A 23,335-nucleotide genomic window follows, 5' to 3' on the forward strand; every position below is an offset into this window, starting at 1 on the left:
TGATGGAGACTGAGTGAAGGACGCAGGGAGGGGAAGATCTCCCAGGGTGGGAAGCTGGGAGAAAAAAGGAAAGCTGTAGGGTTAAGAGCTACCTTTGAGGGACACTCTGCATTTTCTTTTCTCTTTCTCTGTTTTCTTTCTCTCTTTTTGTTTTGTTTAGAATAATAATAATAATAATAATAATAATAATAATAGTAGTAGTAGTAGTAGTAGTATTTTTATTATTTATACCCTGCCCATCTGACTAGGTTCCCCCAGCCACTCTGGGTGGCTTACAGCATATATAAAACATAATAAAATATTAAACATTAAAAACTTCCTGATACAGGACTCTTTCATCTTACTGTATTATGAAAAAGCTTCAGTAAAATCTGAAAGTAAAACCTTGAGCCTGGTCCAGTAGCATATAGGCATCCAGTGCAGTTCCTTCCACAGTAGTGACATGTTGACGATGGGTCACAGCTGCACTTTGCACTAGCTGCAGCTTCTGAACTGGCCTTAAGGGCAGCCCAACCTAGAGTGTCATGGCAGTAGTCTAGTCTTGGAAGTTACCAAGGCATGTACCTCTGTGGCCAAGTTGTCCCAGTCCTGGAAAGAATGAGCCACTGCAGGCATGTGGGCTTCCAGCACTCCCAGACTACAAACCTGCCCTCCATCTGTAGCTCTCAGGGGTTTGCAGCATAAAAATGCAAGATAAAAACCACAAGATACACAATAAAAAATGAGCAAAACAAAACAAAACCCCTTCCCCACCCCCAGAAACATATTTAAGAGGATATATATGGTGTAAGCCAAAGGCCGGGTTGAAAAGGAATGTTTTCGCCTTGCACCTAAAGGTGTATAAAGAAGGTGCTGGGCTCCTCCCGAGCACATGAACCTGCAAAACAGATCAGAATGCAGTTTCAAGAAACTTTCCACCTTCACCCAACCAAACTGACCAAGAACTTGCACAGCTGATTCATATGTTGCAGAAAAACAGAGTTATGTGCCATCAGCTTGCTGAGAACACACTACCCCAGTCCAAAGCCCATGGTTTCATATGGAAGAGTCCTGGGAACAACTGGCTTGGTGTGCTATTTCAGGGTGTGCAAGCCTGCTTTGAGCTGATGGTGATCTTCAGTACCATGATTTTGGAGGGTCATGGCATCCTTTCCCCGTGCACTCAGGGCTATGGTTTCATCATAGCCTGCCCCTGTGGTGAATGCTGCATGGTCTTTTTGTGTCCAAATATCTCCTGGAGACTCAGTTCCTTTTCCCAGGCAGGAGCGTTCTTGTGGCGAATGTAGCGGGCTTTCCTAGCTTCCGCATAAGACTTTAGGAAATCTGGCCTGGCATACATGGTCCTGAGGCGTCCATCTGCTGCATAGGCCTCTGGATCCATGATCAGCCTCTCAGGCCCAAGGGAAGGCCTTCGCTGCCCTGGGAGAGTCACGAGCTTTGTGCCCTTGGCTCCAGCAGCAGCTCTGCTGTCTTTCTCTGCAGGCCCTTCCCCTTGGCCCTCGGTTCCATCTGCTTCCTCTCCCTCCCCAGCCTCTGAGGAGATGCACAGCTGCTTGGCGATGGAGTCCTGTAGGGTGGCTATGTCCCTGTCAGCAGTGGTGTTTGGGTCTGTGACATTCAAGGGGGGCAAGTGCCCTTTTCTGCCCTCTTCATTTCTTGCGACATCACCATCAGGCTTCTGTAGATACAAGGAAGGCTGGCTTGTCCCCGGAAAGCCTCCTGCCTTGGCCAGTGTTTTCCTCTTGGATCTAGAAGAAAAGAGGGAGAGTCACACAGCCCTGGCCTAAGCAGGGTGGTTTCAGTTCCCCACTGCACGGAGTACAAAGAAACTGCAACCACCTCAGTGGCCTGGAAGTCCATGTGCTTCTGAGGGCAAAGTGCAACCTCTAATTGGCAGGGTCTAACCCTAAATTGGAGCGTTTCCTCACATCTTTTTTGAAGTGGAAAGAGTGAATGTTTTTGCAAACATGTTATCAGGCAAGTACCCTCATGAGAGTGCCAAGATTTGGCTGCTGCTGCTTGTTCAGTGTTTGCTGTGACAATGTGGAGTAGGGAGTAAGCTGCTGCTACTTTGCATGAGGCAAAGCTTACACAGTGACTCTGCCTCCATCCTCCATTTAAACTTCCAGTCGAGGTTTCGAAGGCTTTGTTCTGTCTCCACAGTCAGAGACAGTTCAGGTGGTAGTCAGTTAACTAATTGTGCTCACATAAGGTTTATTGCTGGCACAACAGGACTTTCCCCACTCTGCACATATCCTGCACTGTTACCAAATCTGTTCCAGAGATTTAGAACAGATTCAGGGGAGGAGAGGAGGAGAACCAGAGCCAGCCCAATACATTTTCCTGCCTGAGGCAAACCAGAAAATGGCAACCCGTGGGAATCCTGGGAACTGTAGTTTGTTCAGTGTGCATGGATAGCAAATATCAGGCTCAGGGACCAGATGCAGCCCTCCAGGTCGCTCTGCTGGGACTCAAGCCACCCCCTTCTCCAGTCCTACTTTTCACCCTTCATAAGCGTTTTTGACTGATGCGCCCCTTCAAAAACATGCCTCCTCTTTCCATTCCACTGACTGACCTTTCTCTCGGCTTTGCACCATGGCTAACTGGCTGGAGGCTGAAGCTGCTCTCTAGCAAAGCTGAGAGGGAGCATGTCTGTCAGGAGGCAGTCATTTGATAGAGATATGGAAAGGAAGGGCTAGTATGATGCCGTGAAATGGGGAGACATTCTGTGGTAAAGCAAGGCAGCTGAAATAGAAGAGGAAAATGGGCGGCAGATGCAATGCTCATGACATGAGAATAAAACTTGGATTTCCATTCCTTAGACACATGCATGGCATTTTAGGAGCCCAGATGTGAAGTTCTCCTGACAGACACCCTTACCGCTGTGCCGCATCTTGGAATCTGCCGTAATCCTGTCCTGCCTGAGGGGACAGGAGTGGAAGAGCCAGTTTTATGCTTCTGCGTCCAGGGCCCACTGAAAGCTTCTGCTTGGAGCGACCTTGGGGGAAAAGGAGCAGGATGGTTATCAGGATCCCCCGCTGCATTAAAAGTCCCCAAACAGGGACTTTGGAGTCAATCTAGATCAAGCACTATCAACATCGTACCAGCCAGATTCTGTGGGCTGCTGGATAGGGTTAACAGGGGTTGTACCTCAAAACATGTGGGGTGCCCCACATTGGCTGCTCCTGCTCTACACAGGAGATGTGTGAATGATTTGTGATTGTTTTAACTGAAGAACAGCTGGGAGGAGGCTGTCAATTTCAACAAAGGAATAGAATGGGATGGCTTAATCCTGTCATGCTGTTTGTCCACTCAAAATGGCTTCGCCAAATTGCTTTTCACCCTGAAAGGAAGATTCTTTCATCAGCTGGGCTACATTTGAGTCAAAGAAGGCTGGGGAAAGGCTGCTTACCAAGGAGGATGGGGGTCATTTTCTGGCACTGAACTGCAACCAGTGTGCCCTATGACTAGGGTCTGATTAGGTCCATTAGGACCATATTGATCAATGTTCTAATCTTAAACTAGCCCTAGTCATGGGGAACAACTTGCATACAACGGGCAGTCTTAGATGGGCAGAGATGCCATCTCCAGTCTACATCCAAAAGATGCACCCAGCCAATTCAGTGGAAGAATATGCAACCCCATTGGCACACATGGAAGCCTGCTTCTTCCCTTTCTGGATCAGGATCAGGGCATCTGTGGCCTTCGAAGGGTAATCTTGGGGACAGGGGTCAAATTCTGCACCAAATTAATTCCAGCTGCAGAATCCCTGCTTTCAAAAAGTGGCTTTATTTGTCATTGCATTGGGTGAAAGAAGAAGGAAACAGCTCCTCACTCTTCTGCATTCTCATGAGCTCCTGCTGGAGTCTCCGCTGCTCCTTCGTCATTGAATTCAAATAGGAGAGGCGGGCTTCTTCTAAATGCTGCAGTCCGCGGATGAGCCTGGCCTCTGCCCTCTTGCCATCCTGCCTCTCGGCCTCCCAGCGCCTGGAGGTCTCCCCACCTGCCATGTCTGTCTTTAGTCCCAGAGAGAGAAAGGCTTCCTGGCACCCCTGGAGAATCTGAAAAAGATTTAGCAAGGTCAGCCCCACATCCTCTTTCCCTCAAAATAGCTGCATATCTCCCAGCTGTCCAAATCTAAAAGAGATCAATTAATAGCCCAGCACTTGCATAGAATTTCTGAATGTTGTGATTAAACATGTCATGCAAATTTATCTTCCACCACTGAGACATTATTTTTGTACAAGCACCCCCCACTTATGTGCATTCTACTTGTACATGACTGCATATATTTGTGGTGCCGGGAAATAATTAAATAAATAGAATCGTACCAGGAATTTGTGGGAGAGAGCTGGGGTAGTGATCAGGGGGGATTGCTATGAGGAATTATAACAAATATAGAGTAAGCCATCTGTGTCGGCAATGACAGCATTGCGTTGACTGGGTTTGAACTATTGTGATATGATTCTTGATCAATCCACACCTCTGCATCCCTGTTCCATTTCTCTTTCTTGACCAGTCACGTACACTGCCGCCAGTTGCTTCACCAGGCAGGCATCCTGGGTCATCAAAGACAGTGGGCAGCTTCTTTTGATGTAGCTTTTCTGATATGTTAATCTTAGGATGTTAATCTTAGGGCCAGGAAACAGATCTCACCTGAAGGTGATAATGATGGCTGTCCTCCTGGCCATCATTCTTATCATGTCTATTGCTTGTTTATCACCTCCCGGGGTTGCCAGACCGCACTCCTTTCGTAGTTCTATTTTGTTTACCCCAGAAATATGCGTGCTTAATTAGTTTTGGTAGTTTAATTTTCCCCACGTGGGGTTTGTTGAAATGCTCAGAAGAAATCTGATTGGTTCTTACGAACACCCTGTAAAAAGTTCTTTTGTGAATAAAACGACCTGGGCCGAGGGGGAGAGGGGGAGAGATTATTATACGCACCCTTCCCAGAGTCTTGCTGGTTCAAGCCTCTGTGTGTATTCTTATTAATCAGAGTTCAATCCTTCCTTTACTTTGAGAACGCCTCAAGCTGGAGAGTCTCTGTCAGTGAGGGCAGAGGAAGTCCCAAAGAGACCAGAGGCACAGTGCGGCTTTGTTTAGGCTCCTCAGCCTCCCCGCCTAGGAGCTGATGAGCAGGGTAGAGCAGCAGCAGCAGCAGCAGCAGCAGCAGCCACTTTTCTGCAGCCAGCCCTAAAACTTCAACTCTAGTTAAAGAGAGAGTTGTGGAGAGAGAGCGCTGGAGAGCAGGAGAAAACAGGCATTTAAAGGCTTGTTAGAGGGTGCTCCCCACTTTACACAATTTCACTTATGTGTGCAGGGGCCCAGAACATAACCCCGACATAAGTGGGGAGATGCCTCTATTTTTGGGGTGCCCAAATCTTGTTTAAAAATTTGGATCCCATCAGAAGTTGCCTCATTACAGCAGAACAAGCAACATTAAACTGAACAGGTCTAGGCTCACATTCGGAGTGGTCTCAGGGATCTCCTGTGATTCTGTCCACACTCAGGGCTCATCCAGACTTCCTTTTGGGCTGTATTTCTATGGAAAGGTGAGGTCTGGCCTTTAAAGCTCTGTGTCCAAGTGTGTGTTTCTTTGGAGCTGGCGCTCTCCCTGGGAAAATCTGCGTTGTACTGCTGAAGCTGGGTTTTCCTCAGTGGGACTTACTTCTGAAAAAACATGCAGAGAATCAGGCTGTGAACTGGGCCGCGTGGGGTCAGGCGCTCCCAAAGATCTGAAAGAGAAAGGGAACAATCCTGGAATTGCCAAACCCTTAACGGGGGGCCTGTTTTGTTGTGTTATGCAGATGGTGTTGCTATGAGAAGGGCTGTTACCTAAGCCATAGTTAACACATTAGGTGAACTCTGTTCTGGAAGGCTAAAAAGTAAATCTTGCTGTTGACATACCCCTTTTAATGCCTGAGTAAACAGTGCTGAACCTGCTACACCTATAACTTCCTTAAGTTATTCACTCCTATGCCTCCAGTGTAAAGGAGCAGAGTCCTGAAGCTTTTCATGGGTTGCGAACACTAGAAAGAGATCCAGTAGTGGATGCTAGACTATGCCTTGACTCTTGGCTATGTTGTTCCTTCAGCTGTACAGAATTTCAAAAATGCCACTATTCCGTCCCAGAAGATGTGCAATGTCTGTTGTGTGAGTCGCATAGGAACGGGGGAGGGTTGAGATGAAGAACTCTGGGATTGGTTAAGGAAGAGGCGAGTGGCCTGGCTGCAGTGGAGCAGGTGGATCAGGCCAGCTGACCTGTGCCAGTGTAAAACTAAGCCACCCAAAGTCCTCTTTGCATCCAAAGAAAGATGGTGCAACATTAGGTTTCTTGGGTTTCTCTCTTCCACGTGGAAGGAGAACACTGTTTCTTCCTCTTCCTTTAACACTCGTATCAAAGAGGAAAATTTCTAATCCCTGCAATGGCAAGCTGCAAATGCCGAAATGGCCCACACAGCTATGAAGCCCTATCCTCCTTGCCCCCTGGCCTTGGCACACACCCTGCAAGGGCCCCTGCCAACACACAAGAGAAGGAATGCTGGAGAGCAGCAGCACTTACCGTTGAGGAATTCGTCCTGTGCTTCTCTTTTGCTCCGGATGACAGGGACCTTGAGGCTAGTTGCGGAATTCCAGGCACAATCCACAGAGCAAAGAAAGGCTGATCATGTTAAAAGCCAGCAATAAATTTCTGTTTCTGTCTTTTGCTTGCCCTTCCCCAAGGAACGAATCCAGAAAGCTCCTGAAATCCTGAACACTAGACCCAAATCTTCCCACAACTGAGGCTGCTTGCAGGGCAAGTGAGAGCCGCACGCTCCCAGTGCCGCGTGAAAATTCTGCTGCGGCTGCTGCCGGCTCTACTACATGGATATGGCTTGTTGCCTAGTAGGCGGAGGCAAAGAACAGGGCAGCTACTTGACTCAGGGGAGCAGCCCACATGAAACTGCTCTGCAAATAAGAAACAGACATGTGATGTGGAATCATCACTCAGGAAGGGTCTTTGCAGTCGATACAAAGCAGCACACATTTATTTTCTTAGAAGAAAACATAATACATAAAGTAAAGCACTAAAGTAGTGATATGTCAGCCTGGGCTGTTCTGACAATATCTTCTCCCCATGCAATGGAGGGGAGATTTTCCTTCTTGTGGGGCCTTGGGGGAGAGAGAACTGTGTTGCAGGGAGATAACTGATTACCCTTTCAGAGATATTCCTCCCTTGGAAATGCTCTCCCCTAGCTCTCTTCCCTTACAAAGCAGCATGCACAGGTGAACTCCCTTCTGGGCTCTCTTCCCATTACAGGTGTGTGTTTTGATGCTCCAGACAAGAACAAAAAACTAAAAAGAAAAAAGATTTGCAAGACTGAGCAAAATCTGCAATAACGAGAGGAGCCCTGTCATCGCCTGCTATTTTTCAGCTTTGTAAAAGGCTAAAAATAGCATGCTTGGGTAAGTGTGCCACCAGTCCCCAACACTAATTATTATCTCATTTTATTTTGAAGCTGTGAAAAAGCCAGAAATCTTGATACCTGGAGGCTTTTGCAGGCGGCTCTATAGCTTTTTCTCCTACAAAAATTCCTACCCCACAATCTATTGCATGCAAATGTAATAGTACAGTGACTACTGGCAACTAAATTGACACAGCAACCTGTGCAAACGCAGGCAAACATGCAAGCATGCAAACATGCAAACATACATACAAACAAAACATCATGCACACAAGGTAATCTTACTCAAAGGATTAACCCCACTCCCCTGCCAAAATCACATGACTTGAAAACTTTCCCCACCATCGGAGATTCCAAGAGGGGGTTCCAAGGAACCCTTAGGGACTTGATTTATTCTGTAGAATTCATCTGGAGCCTAGTTAACAAGCAAATCTTCAGTCTAAGCCCACAAGCAAGCCAAAGGTAATTAAGAACGTCAGCCCAAAGATAACTATTGTGTTAGGAAAGCCTAGCAACTAGAAACCAAGAGACTTGTTGGCTCCCAGACTTGTTTTCCCTGCTTCCCTCCAGAGATTAAGACGAATCTCGGAGTGCTGCAAGGACACGGTTCCAGAGCCAGCTCTGAAGTGAACGGCTTCATGCAGCACAATAAAGTGTGTGTGTGTAACAAATGAGGACAGGAATTGAAGTCTGAGGTGGTGGTGGGGGCATCATTTGGGCTGGCACTGGAAGGTGCCTGACATTACGGGAGGAAATGGTAGCAGGTTCCAAGGTATTATTGGCAAATTACTGCTAACATACAGAGACATTTACTGGGGCATTATCTTCCTTAAGGGATGCGGGTGGCGCTGTGGTCTAAACCACTGAGCCTAGGGCTTGCCGATCAGGGGTGGGGGTGTCTGCTCCCCCAGGTATCACGGAATAACCCCACCACTTGGCCTTCCATCATACATGTCATCTCTTTCATCAGTACCACGTGCATTTATTCGTGCAAGGTTCAATGTCTTTCCATCAAACCTGCTGAACCACAGATTTTCCAATGGTTTGGTGTCTCCGCTATGCGTGTGTGACGGGGAAACTGTTGAATCTCTTTCACATATAATGTTCATAGAATCATAGAATCATAGAGTTGGAAGAGACCACAAGGGCCATCGAGTCCAACCCCCTGCCAAGCAACTGTCCCCTACATAGCATAGCCAGGGCTAAATTCCTGGGTCCTGCTTTACTGCGCTTGGTTGGCAGGCCTGTTGAGTCACACGCCGCACTGCTTTTGCAGGATACAGATCCTTCTGTAACTCTGCAGGTGGCGAGATTTCTGAATGCGGTTATCTCACACTCAAAAACCACCAAAAAACAACAACAACATCAAAACTAATTGGACTGTTACGTTGAGAGTGCATGTCGGAGTTCGTCTTTAGTTTTCCTTTTCTGTGATCCATCCCTTGGAGCTCTCCTGGCCCCAAGCCGTCACTTGGCTCTGCTCAATGACCCACCCTTGCATCGTGGTGTTCACTTTCTGTTGTCGGATATATCTGTTTTTATGTCCCTGTGTTTTTATGTTTGTACATATTTTATGGGCTAATAGCCGTAAATAAATAAATAAATAAAATAAAAAATAAATAGATCAGAAGGTCGGCGGTTCGAATCCCCGCGATGGGGTGAGCTCCCATTGCTCGGTCCCTGCTCCTGCCAACCTAGCAGTTCGAAAGCACGTCAGGGTGCAAATAGATAAATAGGTACCGCTCCGGCGGGAAGGTAAACGGCGTTTCCGTGCGCTGCTCTGGTTCGCCAGAAGCGGCTTAGTCATGCTGGCCACATGACCTGGAAGCTGTACGCCGGCTCCCTCGGCCAATAAAGTGAGATGAGCGCCGCAACCCCACAGTCGGTCACGACTGGACCTAATGGTCAGGGGTCCCTTTACCTTTACCTTTATCTTCCTTAGCAATAGTTGGATGATGTGCTGGGAGTGCTGGGCATACATCCCTCCATGGTGCTGTTGGGCCAGACCAGGGCCTGAACCCAAATCCAGTCTTAGAGACCTAATGTATTTCAGGTGATTTTGTGAGCGCATAGAGGGAAGAGGGGCAGGCAGGCAGGCAAGGGCTGCTGTGGTGCCGTCTACTATGTTCCATGCATGAAGATGCAGAGCTACAGAAAGACAAGCCCCACAAGTTTCTGATATCAGTAGGCTTTCCCCATCTCACTGAGCAAACATGAGACCTGTCCATAGAAATTGTAGCAGGAACCCCCCCACCCCAATCATTCTGTTTGTACAAACTTCACACACTCACACACTACATACGCCACATTTCTGTTATAAATTCATAGAAAATCAACCATACATCGGATTTGCACTGTTCCATTTTATTTTACTCCATATGACAAGAACTATCAAAGGGGGGTGCCTTGGTCCTGGTCAGCCATAATCCCTTCACCGTCTCAGCACATCCACAGGAGCCCTGCCCAGTTGCTATGCCAACCCTGATGATCCCAGACAGAAGACAATCAAGATCACAAAGAACTTGCATATGGGAGTGGATTCAGCATGGACTGAAACAAAGGACAATGATCAGATCTTCCCTCTGGGGGCAGGAAACTGCAAACTCCCCTTTGTCTCCTGGAAGTGACTCATGGGGAGGGGGGAAAGGAGGAACTAGCCAGGTGACAAGACACTCAGGTTACCACCAACTCCTCCCTCAACCCCTCCTTTCTGTAATGTATGCATGATGTTTCTGGGGGTGGGCTTGACCTAGAGGAGGGGAATTTCAAAAAGTTTTATAAGACCTTGCACACTATTTTTCTGGGTCTTTCCTCTCTCTTGCAAGTGAGGGGAACACCCTGTTGCAACAGTTCAATAAAGGCCAAGCCTACAGGCTGCTGTTTTGCTCCAAGTTATCCTGGTTGGTGTCTTTACTTTTTGTCCAAGGGAGCCCTCGGATATTTCCGGCAACAGTTTGGCGACCATGCTCAGGGACACTTGGTTCTCCTGCGAAGGTGAGGAGGGAGATAGAGGGGATCGGGCGCCACTGGGCAACCTTAGCCCAGGGATCCTTCTTCCTCTCCCTGCCTCCTCTTTGTGGGCGGTAATCAATCGTCACCAAAAGCCCAGCCAGGGGGAGCAAAGGCAAGGTCAAGCCGGCTAAAGGGAAAGGATCCCGGGATCTGCGGGGGACATCTTCGAACGTGAGTATGGTTTGAAGTAAATACATTGGGAGGGGGGTGGAAGAAGCAGCGTCCCCACGACAGCCAGACTTTCCTTCTTTCATTTCTGACGATTACCCCTCGGAGTCGTCCGGGTACGTCTTAAACTCTCCCCTTTTCTCCCCCGATTTTCCCCCTCGGAGTGTGGCCAGGGAGATCGCGGAACTTTACTGTCAGACGATTACCCCTCGGAGTCGTCCGGGTACGTCTAAAACTTTCCCTTTTCTCCCCCAATTTCTTTTTCGGAACGTGGCCGGGAAATTGTGGTACTTTTACTGTTTTCCGGCGTTACCTCTCGGAGTCGTCCAGGGACGTCTTATTCTGTCCCCTTTTCTCCCCCGTTTTCCGTCTTGGAATTGAGTCCGGGAAAGCGTGGCTCTTTACTGTTTTCTCTGACGTCCCTCTCTCGGAGTCGTCCAGAGGCGTCTTTTCAAAAGTATTTAACGCAAGGTCATTTGCTTCCTTTCGAACCTTGGGTGTTTTCTCGGACCCCGATCTGGCACGGCATTGCGCAGGCGTTCAGTAGGGGTCCGAACTTAGTCTCAAAGGCTAGGCAGGAGGCTGTCGTGGTGGTAGAGGGGGAATTGGGGCCCCACACTAGGACTAGTTGTGTAAGCAGTACTGAGGCAGAATTTCAGGATCCGTGGTTGTGTAGCGGGTAGAGAGAGAGACCCGTGGTTTTAAGGCTGATGTTTGAGGTTTTATAGATGATAAGTTATTTGCGGTTCGTTGATAGGCAGGAATTGAGTTAAAGAGATAATCAAAGGTACCTTAAATACTGAAAGAATATTATTTTCTTCTTTCTACCCTTTCCCCCCTCTTTGTCTTCCCCTTGTGTGTCCATTCTTTCTGTCCTTTTCTGTCCTTTATACTAGAGGGAAATGGGAGCTCACTAAAACACCCTAGCTGGACTCCTCCTGGCAACAAAGCTTCCATGAAGCCTTTTTGCCCCAGAGAGGATTCTAATACGCCCCTCCAGCTTGTCATCTCCAGTTGGAAAAATAAAATAAAATAAAGGGGCAAAATGGTCTTTCAAGTACAAAGTACGAGACCGTTGTAACTTTTAGTGGGTAGCTTAGGCCCACCACCTGGGCCACCTCAGGGATCCTTCAACACAATCAGGGTGTGAACCCTTAGGGAGAGCTGAACATATCAAATTTGTGTTGTTAAACTATAACCTAAAACTAAACATGAAACCGTAAACTTAATGGTGCTCAGAAGGCAGTAGATATAATAACAGCCCAGCCTGAGAGCCCACACATTAGAGAACTTAGTTTCTTAAAAAAAAAAAAAAAATGAATAAGAGATGTACTCAAAGATCTAGAAATATTTAAAGGGTTTGTGTTTACATTGGCTTCGGCATCCACAGACTGTTCTTAAATGCACATAGTTTTTAAAATAGCAAGCTTGCTTCAAAATTTTAAATCTAAGGAAGCCATGTTGGGCCTTGTCAACCTGAAACAAGACAAAATGGAGAATGAAGTATGCAAATGTTTGTTCTTTGAGAGAAGCTCTAAAAGAGAGTTTTCCTCCCAAGTGGTAAAATCCTGTATACGTGCTACTTGTGTTCTGGAAGGAGGATTACCCCACCTCCTTCCTCTAGTTTAAGTGAGGAGGGTGATTTTAAGTCTAATGGTAAATGATGTTTTGTTGTAACTTTTGAGTTTGTGAGTACACCTGTGTTCCAGTCTATTTTGGAATGTGAAGTTAACCTAATGTTTCTGCTGCAAAAGCCTAGTTGAGCACAATTGCTCTCTCAAGCTAAAATGCAGTGTATGTATTTCACCAAGCATATGCCTATGAAAGTATGGTGTTCCTTCTAAGAAAAATATGTGAGTCCAGTTTTAACTTTGATTTGATTGGACAGAAGAGTTATTGTAAGGCTCCTGATATCAGTCTCTATAAGACTTCCTGGCCTCTTTTCTCAGAAAATGCCCCCCCTTGTTTCATTCTGTCTCTTTCAGTTTTTTTTTTCTCCCTTCTTACTTCTGTGCCAGGTAAATTTACTCCCGAGTAAGCTTCCTTTAAAGGAAACTGCAAAGAGGGGGGGAGCAATCTTTCCTAAGGTACCCTGCATCTCACTTTCCTATGTGTGGTTATTTAAAAAAAAAAAAAATCTAAATTAGGCTTACTATTCCTCTGCAAGTTCAGAAAAAAAAAATTGTTCACTTTTGTATTCCCTTTAAATCAAATCTATGGCTTTTTTAACTATGCTTAATGAAAGATCCTCTCCCTATCATAGAAAAAAAAACTGTTCACTTCAATCTTCCTTTAAATATCATTTCACTAGGAACTTGCATTCTTTAGTCTAAGGAAGTAAACTCCCTCAAGCTATCTCAAGATCTGCTAAAAGGGTTCTGTGTAAAGTTGGGTACTTTTATTTTCCTCTTCCTTAGTACATGATAGGAGCATAGATGTTTCCTTTCTCAGTTGTAAATCTGTACTTAAATGGGTATGTCTCTTTGATAGTACAAATCTTGCTGTGAAATCTTGCTGTAAACCCTATATTTTGGAGGGTTGGACTAGATGACCCCAGGGTCTCTTTCAACTCTCCCAATTTGTGGCTGTGTGGAAGGGACATGTGTCTGCAAGCATTGGAGGGTAATTCTTAAATTCTGGTGTGGTGATGTAGTTGAAATTCAGCCTAGCTTTGTTCTTTAGTTTTAAAAGGTGAGAGGGGAAGCCTTGATGTTTTTGAAGCACAACTGGTAATATCAAGCATTTGAGTGATTACAGTGTTTATCATTTTGTCTACTATTTAAAAATCAGACTTCAAAGTCAATTCAAAGTTTAAGCACATAAAAATACATATGCGCCTTGACCAATCCTGTAGATAAAGGGCAGAAAATATATATATATATATATTGTCTGCAAATGGTAAGGCTGAAATGACAGAATATTAAAAATAAAAAATAAAAATAAATAAATCCTATGAATTTTGACTCTCTGGCCATTTTCCCCCATATATAAGGGCGTGGCATTGTTCCGCGAATGGCCAGAGGGATATTAGCCCTTTCCTGTACATAAAGGAAGCAGTCCCTTTGCTTGGGCTACAATTGCTAGCTTTGGTGAATACTTGAATTGCTGAGTTTCTCTTTTTTTGTTTTAAAATCTAACCCTATTTTAAAATCTACTCCTTACCCTCACCTTCCCTTATTCAAATGGTAATTTAGCCAAAAGATTCAACATTTTCAATAGTATAAAAGGTTTACTGAGACATGAACTCTGTACATGCACAGAGGCTAGATCAGCTTAAAAAAACAACAACAACAACAACAACAACAACACACACACAAAAGAGAGAGAGAGAGAGAGAGAGGAAGAAGGGGGGAACTGTAAGGGGGAAGAGGAGGTTTCGAGAGCTTGGGCTGCAGGGAGAAACTTATCCAAATTTCCTTATGTAAAACTTGGAACCATTGAGGGAAATTACCCTTAATGTGTCTTTTGCTCCAGGGGCTACGGAAGACAAAAGGGTTTAAAAAAAAAAAAAAAAACCTAGCCCATCAAAAGTCAAGAGCTTTCCAGGTTCCAAATCTTAACATGCCAAATTCTTTTCACAGGTAAACATCCAAACGCTCCCACTGTGAGTTCCACTCTTGACTAGTCCCCCCCCCCCACGGGATTTAACTTTTACAACAGGCTTTGTGTGCATTATAGGAACAGCATTCCTGACAGAGATTTTCAAAGAAAGAAAGAAAAAAATTTGTTTCCCCCTTTAAAACAGGATACGTGAACTCGGACCCACATAAGCAAAAAGTTTAATAACTTGCCAATTGTGTTCAAATTAACAAAGGTTTTGTCCCTTTGTTTCTTCCACAGCCAAACTAAGTGAAGGAAAGCAAACAAACTTGGCAGATAATAACAGTAATTATATGGAAATGTGATAATAATATTGGAATGAATGAAATGCTTAATCCGCTAAGATTTTTATTATTTGCAGCTTCCCACGTAAATTGAAGGACATCCTTTTTTGCCTTTTGCCCCTTCTAACTCTGTCTTTAAGTCCTGCCCCTTACAGGATATCACTTCTACAGATGTGTTACTACAGATCCAATGAAAAGCTTCGCCACCACAAGACTATTACCTGCAGCAACAACAGACACCAAAGTTTTCAAAGTGGCCACAGCAAATCCTTTCAAAGGGGAAGTGGGGCTGACAAAGGGGGGTGGAGTAGAATTCTAAGGACATCTTCTCACTTTTGAACCTCAAGACTGTGCTCCAGGATTCAAAAGATACATACAAAAAATATCACAATTGTCTCAAGATATGCAACTGATACTTAATTAGTTTGTTTTGTATTATGTGTTATTATGTAGGAATGTTGAAATGTGTCTGACAAGTGTGTTATTTCCACAAATGGGAAGGGGGGGCTATTTTTGTGGCTATTTTTGTGTGTAATTGTTTTTATGTTTAATGTCTTATTCCTTACAACCCAGTGGAGGATTCTCATACATTTTATGCTTTTTAACAGACCAGGCTATTATGTAGTCCAATGTTTAGAACTAGATAAATTTATAACCACATTTAGTTGTTTCACCTGGCACTCTGCCAACTTCCCTACCCATTTTAAAATGTGCCAAAAACTCGCTTAACCAAAGAGAAGCTGATAAGATACATGAAAGTGCATATGCTTTGGTTTAGCAGGAATAATCCCTTATAGAGTTAAATTGACTTATTTGGACAAATGCCCTTTAACAGATTGGTTTGAGAAGTTGGGAACCATGGGGCAAGATAAATTCAAATTGGACTCATTTTGAATTGGGCAAGTGTATCCAGGCTGCAATTAGCTTTTTGGTCCTTAAAGTGCAAGTGAGCAACTTCCCATGACTGCAAGACCAGAGCCTATAATAATAAAATCCCATAGAATGGCCAAGGCAAGGACATTTCCCTCATGACGTGCCCGAACCTGTGCCAGCTGGGGTGAGTGCCAGGCAACATGGTTAATATGAAAGCCCTAAGTGGATTCACCAGGGATTGCCACTACTGTGACACCAGGCCGGTGTGAGACCACAGAAGAGCTACCTTGACACCTGAGAACACAAAAATGGCGGGGGACAAAGCAAACTGCATTTTTCAGTCATTAGTGGACCTTCCTGCTAAATGTAAAGCATACGCCACTATTGAGAAAGTATTTCTTCCAAGGTACTAGAATGCCACAAGTAACTGAGCAACAAAATATTAATTTTACGTGATATCCTAAGTCTAACTATGTGCACTGTTACACCATTGTATTTCTATGCAAATATCCTTAAGAAGCATGACATCCGAGTCCCTTTCAGGTACACATGGAGACACGCATCTGGGACGGAGAATAGCAGGTTAATATTTACCACCTTAACTTGTGCGGAGAAAAGGATTGCAAAGTAGCCACCTTTGCAATCTTATCTCCGAAGGGGGGAACTGTAGCAGGAACCCCCCCACCCCAATCATTCTGTTTGTACAAACTTCACACACTCACACACTACATACGCCACATTTCTGTTATAAATTCATAGAAAATCAACCATACATCGGATTTGCACTGTTCCATTTTATTTTACTCCATATGACAAGAACTATCAAAGGGGGGTGCCTTGGTCCTGGTCAGCCATAATCCCTTCACCGTCTCAGCACATCCACAGGAGCCCTGCCCAGTTGCTATGCCAACCCTGATGATCCCAGACAGAAGACAATCAAGATCACAAAGAACTTGCATATGGGAGTGGATTCAGCATGGACTGAAACAAAGGACAATGATCAGATCTTCCCTCTGGGGGCAGGAAACTGCAAACTCCCCTTTGTCTCCTGGAAGTGACTCATGGGGAGGGGGGAAAGGAGGAACTAGCCAGGTGACAAGACACTCAGGTTACCACCAACTCCTCCCTCAACCCCTCCTTTCTGTAATGTATGCATGATGTTTCTGGGGGTGGGCTTGACCTAGAGGAGGGGAATTTCAAAAAGTTTTATAAGACCTTGCACACTATTTTTCTGGGTCTTTCCTCTCTCTTGCAAGTGAGGGGAACACCCTGTTGCAACAGTTCAATAAAGGCCAAGCCTACAGGCTGCTGTTTTGCTCCAAGTTATCCTGGTTGGTGTCTTTACTTTTTGTCCAAGGGAGCCCTCGGATATTTCCGGCAACAAAATTAATGGGGAAATCAAAGATTTTACTGCATGTGCGACTGGGAAATGTCTCCCCCACTGCTGGCAAAAAGCAAAACAAAAACAGCAGCAGAGACAAAGTCCCTACACTTTCTAAATGCGGTCTTGCTGTTGGGGGAGGGATATTTTCACGAGTTCTTTCTTGCACATTTAAAAGTGCAACCCATCTGCATGTGACTGAACAAAGCACAAGGCCCCTGCCTGCATGGGCGCAGCCTTAAATCAATAAAAATCTATATAAATCTTAGGTTCTGCCCCCCCCAACAAAAGCCTGCCCTCAGTAACAAAAACCCTGGCTATGCCCATGTCTGTATGTGATGAAAAGCAATGTTTTTATGTGAAATATGAGCTGACTTAGAAAGAGCAGGACCTCCTCTGTTTACTGCCTCCATTTGTTTGTGGGGTGTCCAGACACACAGCTACACCGAAATCTTTGGTTAGGCCGCTGCTTTCTATGGATAGCTCTCAGTTCCACCCCAGGAGGCATTTAACAATGGTTTCCCAGAGTGAACCAGGAAATGGTGGATCTAGATAAGGGCTAGCCCTTGTGGTGCTCGCCAGTTGTTGCTGGACTATAACTCCCAGCATCCTTGATCATTGGCCATGCTGGCTGGGGCTGATGGGAGTTGTGGTTCGGTAGCACCTGGAGGGCAGTCCGCTATCCCTGACCGTGAGATCACTCTTTCTCTGATTTCTGACTGTCTCTGTGTCTGGAGGGGACGATGAGCACCCACTGCCCACAGAAGCTCCGTCGACCAGGTCCCAGTGCCAAACCTTGAGGTCTCACAGGCTCTGGAGTGCTGAGACAAGCTGGCTGGGCTGGGCTGCTTCTTCCCACAGGGGATGGCCTTCTGGCTGAGGTAACTACTATTCCCCTTCTGATAAACATATTGGCCATGGGAGGCCAATTAGCTACCATGCTAAGTTCAAGGGTTTGGATTTGGTGTATAAAGCCCCATGTGCAGCTTGGGACCAGGCGACCCGAAAGATTGTCTCACCTCTCCATAGCATCTTCTCAGGTAGTCCCATTCTGGACAATACAGTAGTACTTCAGGTTATGAACTTAATTTGTTCTGGAGGTCCGTTCTTAACCTGAAACTGTTCTTAACCTGAGGTACCACTTTAGCTAATGTGGCCTCTTGCTGCCACACGATTTCTGTTCTCATCCTGAAGCAAAGTTCTTAACCTGAGGTACTACTTCCGGGTTAGTGGAGTTTTTAACCCGAAGTGTTTGTAACCCGAGGTACCACTGTATAGGAATCAGGCCCCTAGCATCATGGCTGGTGCCCTTTGGAATCCCCTCCCCTTGAATATTAGCCAGGTGCCCTCTCTGTTGCCTTCATGGCACCCACTGAAGCCCAAGCCTTTTAAGTGGAGAACTTTCCCAGTTTGCCTCTGTACTGGAACTGGTTTTAAAATGTTTTTAAACTGTTTCTAATGGTCTTACTAGGGATGCGGGTGGTGCTGTGGTCTAAACCACTGAGCCTAGGGCTTGCTGATCAGAAGGTCGGCAGTTTGAATCCCCGCGACGGGGTGAGCTCCCGTTGTTCATTCCCAGCACCTGCCCACCTAGCAGTTCGAAAGCACTTCAAAGTGCAAGTAGATAAATAGGTAACTTCTCCGGCGGGAAGGTAAAGGCGTTTCCGTGCGCTGCTCTGGTTCGCCAGAAGCGGCTTAGTCATGCTGGCCACATGACCCAGAAGCTGTGCGCCGGCTCCCTTGGCCAATAAAGCGAGATGAGTGCCGCAACCCCAGAGTCGGTAACGACTGGACCTAATGGTCAGGGGTCCCTTTACCTTTACCTTTAATGGTCTTACTGTTTTATCTCTTGTTGTTTGCCACCCTGGACTCATTTGGGTGGAAAAGCAGTATATACATTAAATAAATAACAATAATGCTGGTGCCTCCATGTTGGGGTCTTTTCTCTGGCATATTTTCAAATAATTCTTCACATCCATGAGGGCTAGAAACCTTCCTTTAAACAGAAAGAAATCTACAGCTCTTAGGAATTATGGTTTGGAGACGCCTTGCTAGAAAAGTATTAAAGCGACAAAGTAAAAAAGTGTCCACTTCTATGGAGCACGATTCTCTCTGGGGGCAGAGCAGCATCACTGCAGAGGCAACAACTCATTCCAGTTTAGACTGGAAGTGGCAACCAAGGGCTCTGAATGTGTTCTGTCCCTTTGGTGCAAATATAGTTTATAAATAAAACAGTGCCATGTGCCCACCACAAGGCGGCACTGTGTTCTCACCTAATCTTTAAAGCACAAAGGATGTCAGTTTGCAGAAGGGCCGCCTGGAGGCGCCTCGAACCCACGACTGCCCTGTCCTTTTCAGGTCAGCTTTGTATTGTTCTTATTAAAGGTAAAGCTTCATCTCTCTTTTTTTGCCAGCAAAGCATTTCTCCTTCCCGGTGCTGGACTGCCCAACTGGCAGGCTGGGCACATGACTGGGGCACCAGCAAAGCAGGAGACCAAAAAACGGAGAGATTTTTAATAAGGTAAACTAAAACAGGAGATCTATGCCATGCTGTTAAAGGCACAGGAAGAAGATAAAGGAAGAAGAGGAGACTTAGACATACGACTTGGCAGGACTGTTCCAAGTGTGGAGACAGGAGAGGTTGCGGCTCCAAGATGCCATCACAAGGAGGAGTCAGAAGGGGGAAGGACAACACGGAAAAGCTCATTTTGTGAAGCTCAGGGAACAGTTACACGAGCCTTTCCCAGCCTGGTCTCCTTCAGGTCTTCTGAGCTACAACTGCCATATGTCCTGCCCACTCAACTAGTCAGGGCAGGCTAAAGGGAGCTGATGGGTGAGGTAGTCCCCCAAAATCCGGAAGGCACAGGTTTAGGGAGGTTGGGCTGGGATGAGACCTTTCAGGCTGATCAGTATACAGTGGTACCTCAGGTTAAGTACTTAATTCGTTCTGGAGGTCCATTCTTAACCTGAAACTGTTCTTAACCTGAAGCACCACTTTAGCTAATGGGGCCTCCCGCTACTGCTGCACCGCCAGAGCACAATTTCTGTTCTCATCCTGAAGCAAAGTTCTTAACCTGAAGCACTATTTCTGGGTTAGCGGAGTCTGTAACCTGAAGCGTATGTAACCTGAAGCATATGTAACCTGAGGTACCACTGTATTTGAAAAGTGACTGTGAAGGGGAACAATGTCCGTTATGAAGCAAGATAGCTAAAGTAACGGGGTCATGTCCTCCATTGTGACACGTCCCCCTGCTGAGTGACTTGGCTGAGCACTTTGGGAAGAGCAACCATTTGAGGATAGCTAGTGAGGGAGAGCAGAGCAAGATGTTGCGGGAGAGAATTCAGAGACTCTCTTCGTGTCAAGTGTAAGTAGGATTTCACCTTCTTCCTGAAACGTAGGGGAAGTTTAGCTGCCAGGTGTTCCAAATCCAGCACAGAGATCTCTAGAACCCATTTCCTCACTGTTTCCTCTTCTTCCCTAGGTTCCGAAGTCTGAGGAGGCTCCGCGGGCTGCTGGTCTCCTGCTGCCGGTTGCCCAAGATACATCCCCTGGTCTGCCAGAAGGAGGAAGGAGATGAGTGGAAGGAGGAGGTGAACATCATGAAAGACGGGAAGGAGGAGAAGGTGAAGATAAGAGCAATTTTTGTGAGACCATGCGACCAGGGGATGGAGTCCACCGATAACAACGTGGATGGTGAGTGTTGATCTTTCTTCCTCAGGAACAGAGAGGCCAGAGAAAATCTGGCAGTGGGGCGGAGGGAGCAGAAAGATGGGTTATCAGCATAAGAATCAATTAAAATATTAAGAATCCTTTCTCTTCTTTTCTCTTCCAGGCAACGGCAGCAGTGAGACCAGCAGCTTGAGCGGAGATCTTACCCCCCCTCCCACGCCCAGTTCCCCCCTCCCCACAATTCCAAATATATAAATAAAAAAAAAATAGAAATCATTTTTGTATGGATTCTGTTAAGTTGTGGGTGAACATATCAGACAACACAGCGATTCTTCAAACGGCTCTTGTTTATTCACAGGCCAGAACAGAACTGAACTGAAGGGTTCAGCCAGCCTGCTTATATAGAGCTCCACTAGAACGCAACTGTAACCATTTTCTGTAAGTATCCAATCACTGAACGTCACTTTCGATCCCTTATTTGCATATGTGGACCTGAGTGAAAACTATCTACAGTATCCCCCTGCTGGCCCAGGGTGAGAACTTCAGTACATAACAGATTCAAATAAAGTTTGTAATACAAATATGCTAGTCTTTGATCATGTTTTTATCCCCGGGGGTTCTTTTTCCCAACAGTTGTGAGGATGGGCAAGAAAGTTACTTGCCCAAAAATAGAAAGAAGAAGAATACGTCCCAGCGAAAGAAGAATGGATACAAAAACTTATGGAATATGCCGAAATGGCGAAACTTACCGGGAAAATAAGAAAGCAAGATAACCAACTGTTTATAAAAGAATGGAAATGGTTTATTGGATATTAACAAATAAACTGTAAACGGATAAGAACATTGTAATAACATGCAGTTTTATAAGAGTATACAATGGTACCTCGGGTTACATACGCTTCAGGTTACAGACACTTCAGGTTACAGACTCCCCTAACCCAGAATTATTACCTCGGGTTAAGAACTTTGCTTCAGGATGAGAAGAGAAATCGTGCTCTGGTGGCGCAGCGGCAGCAGGAGGCCCCACTAGCTAAAGTGGTGCTTCAGGTTAAGAACAGTTTCAGGTTAAGAACAGACCTCCAGCCGGGCAAAAGACTTTGGATATAATATACAGCTTGAAGAATGGGAAAGGCTGTGGAATGAAAGGATAAAATTTACAGCCTGTAATGCTTTGAAAGAGAATATGATGAAAATGATGTATAGATGGTATATTACACCAGTGAAATTAGCTGAAATGTATAAGACAAATAATAAATGTTGGAAATGTAAATAAAAAGAGGGAACATTTTATTATATGTGGTGGGAATGTAAAAAAGTAAAGAACTTCTGGGAAATGATATATAATGAGATGAAAAAGATGTTGAAATATACATTTTTTTAAAAACCAGAAGCATTTTTACTTGGTATTATAGGTCAGGACATAAATAGGCAAGATATTAAATTGTTTTTATATGCAACAACTGTGGCAAGAGTATTGTTAGCCCAGAAAAAAGAATGGCAGACAAAATTAATGGACTACGCAGAATTGGACAAAATGACAGGAAGAATTCGAAACCTGCGGGACCAGAGATTTACAGAAGATTGGAAGAAGTATATGAACTATTTGAAGAGCAACTGCAACCAACAAATTATGCTAGTAGGACTACAAGAAGTTTTGTAAGGAGAAATATATGAAGTGTTGCAAAGTAGAAAAAGATAGAGATATTGGTTATGAGTTTGAAATGTAATAGGGAAGATAAGAAATGCATACTGAGAGATTAGATTGGAAAATTTTCAGACAGGATTGATGGAAGTCAAAAATTTGAATAAGATATAAAAGTATGTTTAATTGCTGTTGAAAATGATATGTTAAAAAAACTAATAAAAAATTATATATATATTAAAAAAGTACAGACCTCCAGAACAAATTAAGTTCTTAACCCGAGATACCACTGTATATATTTAAAGTTCTTGAATAGATGAGCAAATTCATTCATTTAGATATGCAGAAAACATAAAAATAAATAAATTTAATGAACAGCAGAAAGAGGGGGAAGTCAAGTTTTGAAATGTTAAAATGATTGTAAAATTCTTGGAATGTATAAAACTGAAAATCATAAAGAAGAGAAGGGCAGGGCAGTGAGAGATCACCAGCCTTCCTGTCCGCATTCACCTGCACACCCACCTTTCCAGCGGAAGCCTCCCAAGTGGGAGGGGAATTTTCTCAAGGGGCACCCCGTACACCCAGGCCCCGCAAGCCTCTCACTGCTGCCGGAGCACAATTTCGGTTCTCATCGTGAAGCAAAGTTCTTAACCTGAAGCACTATTTCTGGGTTAGCGGAGTCTGTAACCTGAAGCGTATGTAACCTGAAGTGTATGTAACCCGAGGTACCACTGTACTTGCACAGAGACTCAGAAGTTGAATGCAAACCTGGGCCGGGCTTTATATGGTGGTGGCGGCACCAGCTCCTGGAATGGGTGGCCCATCAGAGGGAGCTTGCAGGCACTGACTGACTTCCTAATAAAGACGGGCATTCTTATTTAATTTAGCACATTAAAACCCCAAGCTTTCTCCACATCTCATTCAGGCTGCCAACACACCTTACATTTAAAGCGCGTGACTTTTCCCAAATAACCCTCCACAAAGCTGCCATTGCCAGCACCCAGAGGAAACTACTGTTGCCAGGATTCTTCGGGTGAAGTCATGCCCTTTGAGAGGAAGAACTTGTTTTAATTCTTGATAAGATTTTGCTAAAAGGTACTTTGTTAATCTGGTACTGTGCTGAGATAAAACCCAGTGAAATTATAGTATGAAAAATCAGATTTAATTGGTGAGAACTCCAGTTTAAGGGAGGGAGAATTAAATTGTTTTAAAGACAAAAGAGATCTAACTGTATATAGGAATGGTATCTAGTGTCTGTAA

The 23,335-nt window shown here is 45.0% G+C and overlaps 2 protein-coding genes across 10 annotated transcripts in view; one reads left to right on the plus strand and one right to left on the minus strand.

The window, feature by feature from the left end:
- Positions 1-38: 38 nt before the first annotated feature.
- On the minus strand, positions 39-7,395 carry CCDC190 (coiled-coil domain containing 190). Of its 7 annotated transcripts, none has more exons than XM_083621445.1 (6): positions 7,196-7,395; positions 5,669-5,735; positions 3,836-4,061; positions 2,881-2,998; positions 1,124-1,748; positions 39-54 (listed from the first exon to the last, which is right to left on the minus strand). In XM_083621445.1, the coding sequence occupies exons 1-5, from the start codon at positions 7,258-7,260 to the stop codon at positions 1,169-1,171; spliced, it is 1,056 nt and encodes a 351-aa protein (XP_083477571.1). In that variant the 5' UTR covers positions 7,261-7,395; the 3' UTR covers positions 39-54; positions 1,124-1,168. The 7 variants fall into 7 exon arrangements, with proteins under 7 accessions (XP_083477571.1, XP_083477570.1, XP_083477574.1 ...); XM_083621444.1 differs by lacking the exon at positions 39-54 and adding an exon at positions 202-877; XM_083621448.1 differs by lacking the exons at positions 39-54; positions 7,196-7,395 and adding exons at positions 4,945-5,239; positions 6,563-6,934 and having other exon boundaries at positions 202-1,748.
- An 11,866-nt stretch (positions 7,396-19,261) lies between these two features.
- LOC310765884 (uncharacterized protein) overlaps positions 19,262-23,335 on the plus strand; it is a 148,474-nt gene continuing 144,400 nt past the window's right edge. The window contains exons 1-3 of one of the 3 annotated variants that reach the window (XR_014549841.1): positions 19,262-19,284; positions 20,246-20,457; positions 20,597-20,716. Coding sequence is in view for 2 of the 3 variants with exons in the window: in XM_083621516.1 (XP_083477642.1) it covers positions 20,088-20,128; positions 20,246-20,457; positions 20,597-20,688 (345 nt within the window). In the remaining variant the exon portion in view is untranslated. Of the gene's footprint in view, positions 19,285-19,799; positions 20,129-20,245; positions 20,458-20,596; positions 20,717-23,335 lie in introns of those variants that run through there. The other 2 variants (XM_083621516.1, XM_083621517.1) reach the window with 2 other exon arrangements.

This window comes from Podarcis filfolensis (genome assembly GCF_964270895.1).
Source record: "Podarcis filfolensis genome assembly, chromosome: 6".
Classification (NCBI taxonomy): domain Eukaryota; kingdom Metazoa; phylum Chordata; class Lepidosauria; order Squamata; family Lacertidae; genus Podarcis; species Podarcis filfolensis.

What these genes read in the sequence shown, in the direction of transcription:
- CCDC190 (XM_083621445.1), bottom strand. Translation starts at nt 7,260, where the DNA reads ATGCTGCTTTGTAAGGGAAGAGAGCTAGGGGAGAGCATTTCCAAGGGA. An exon ending in GGAGGAATATCTCTGAAAGG is followed by an intron (nt 5,736 to 7,195) that starts GTAATCAGTTAT and finishes TTTCTCTTTCAG; the next exon opens with ATCTTTGGGAGCGCCTGACC. An exon ending in GCTCATGAGAATGCAGAAGA is followed by an intron (nt 2,999 to 3,835) that starts GTGAGGAGCTGT and finishes TTTTCCCCCAAG; the next exon opens with GTCGCTCCAAGCAGAAGCTT.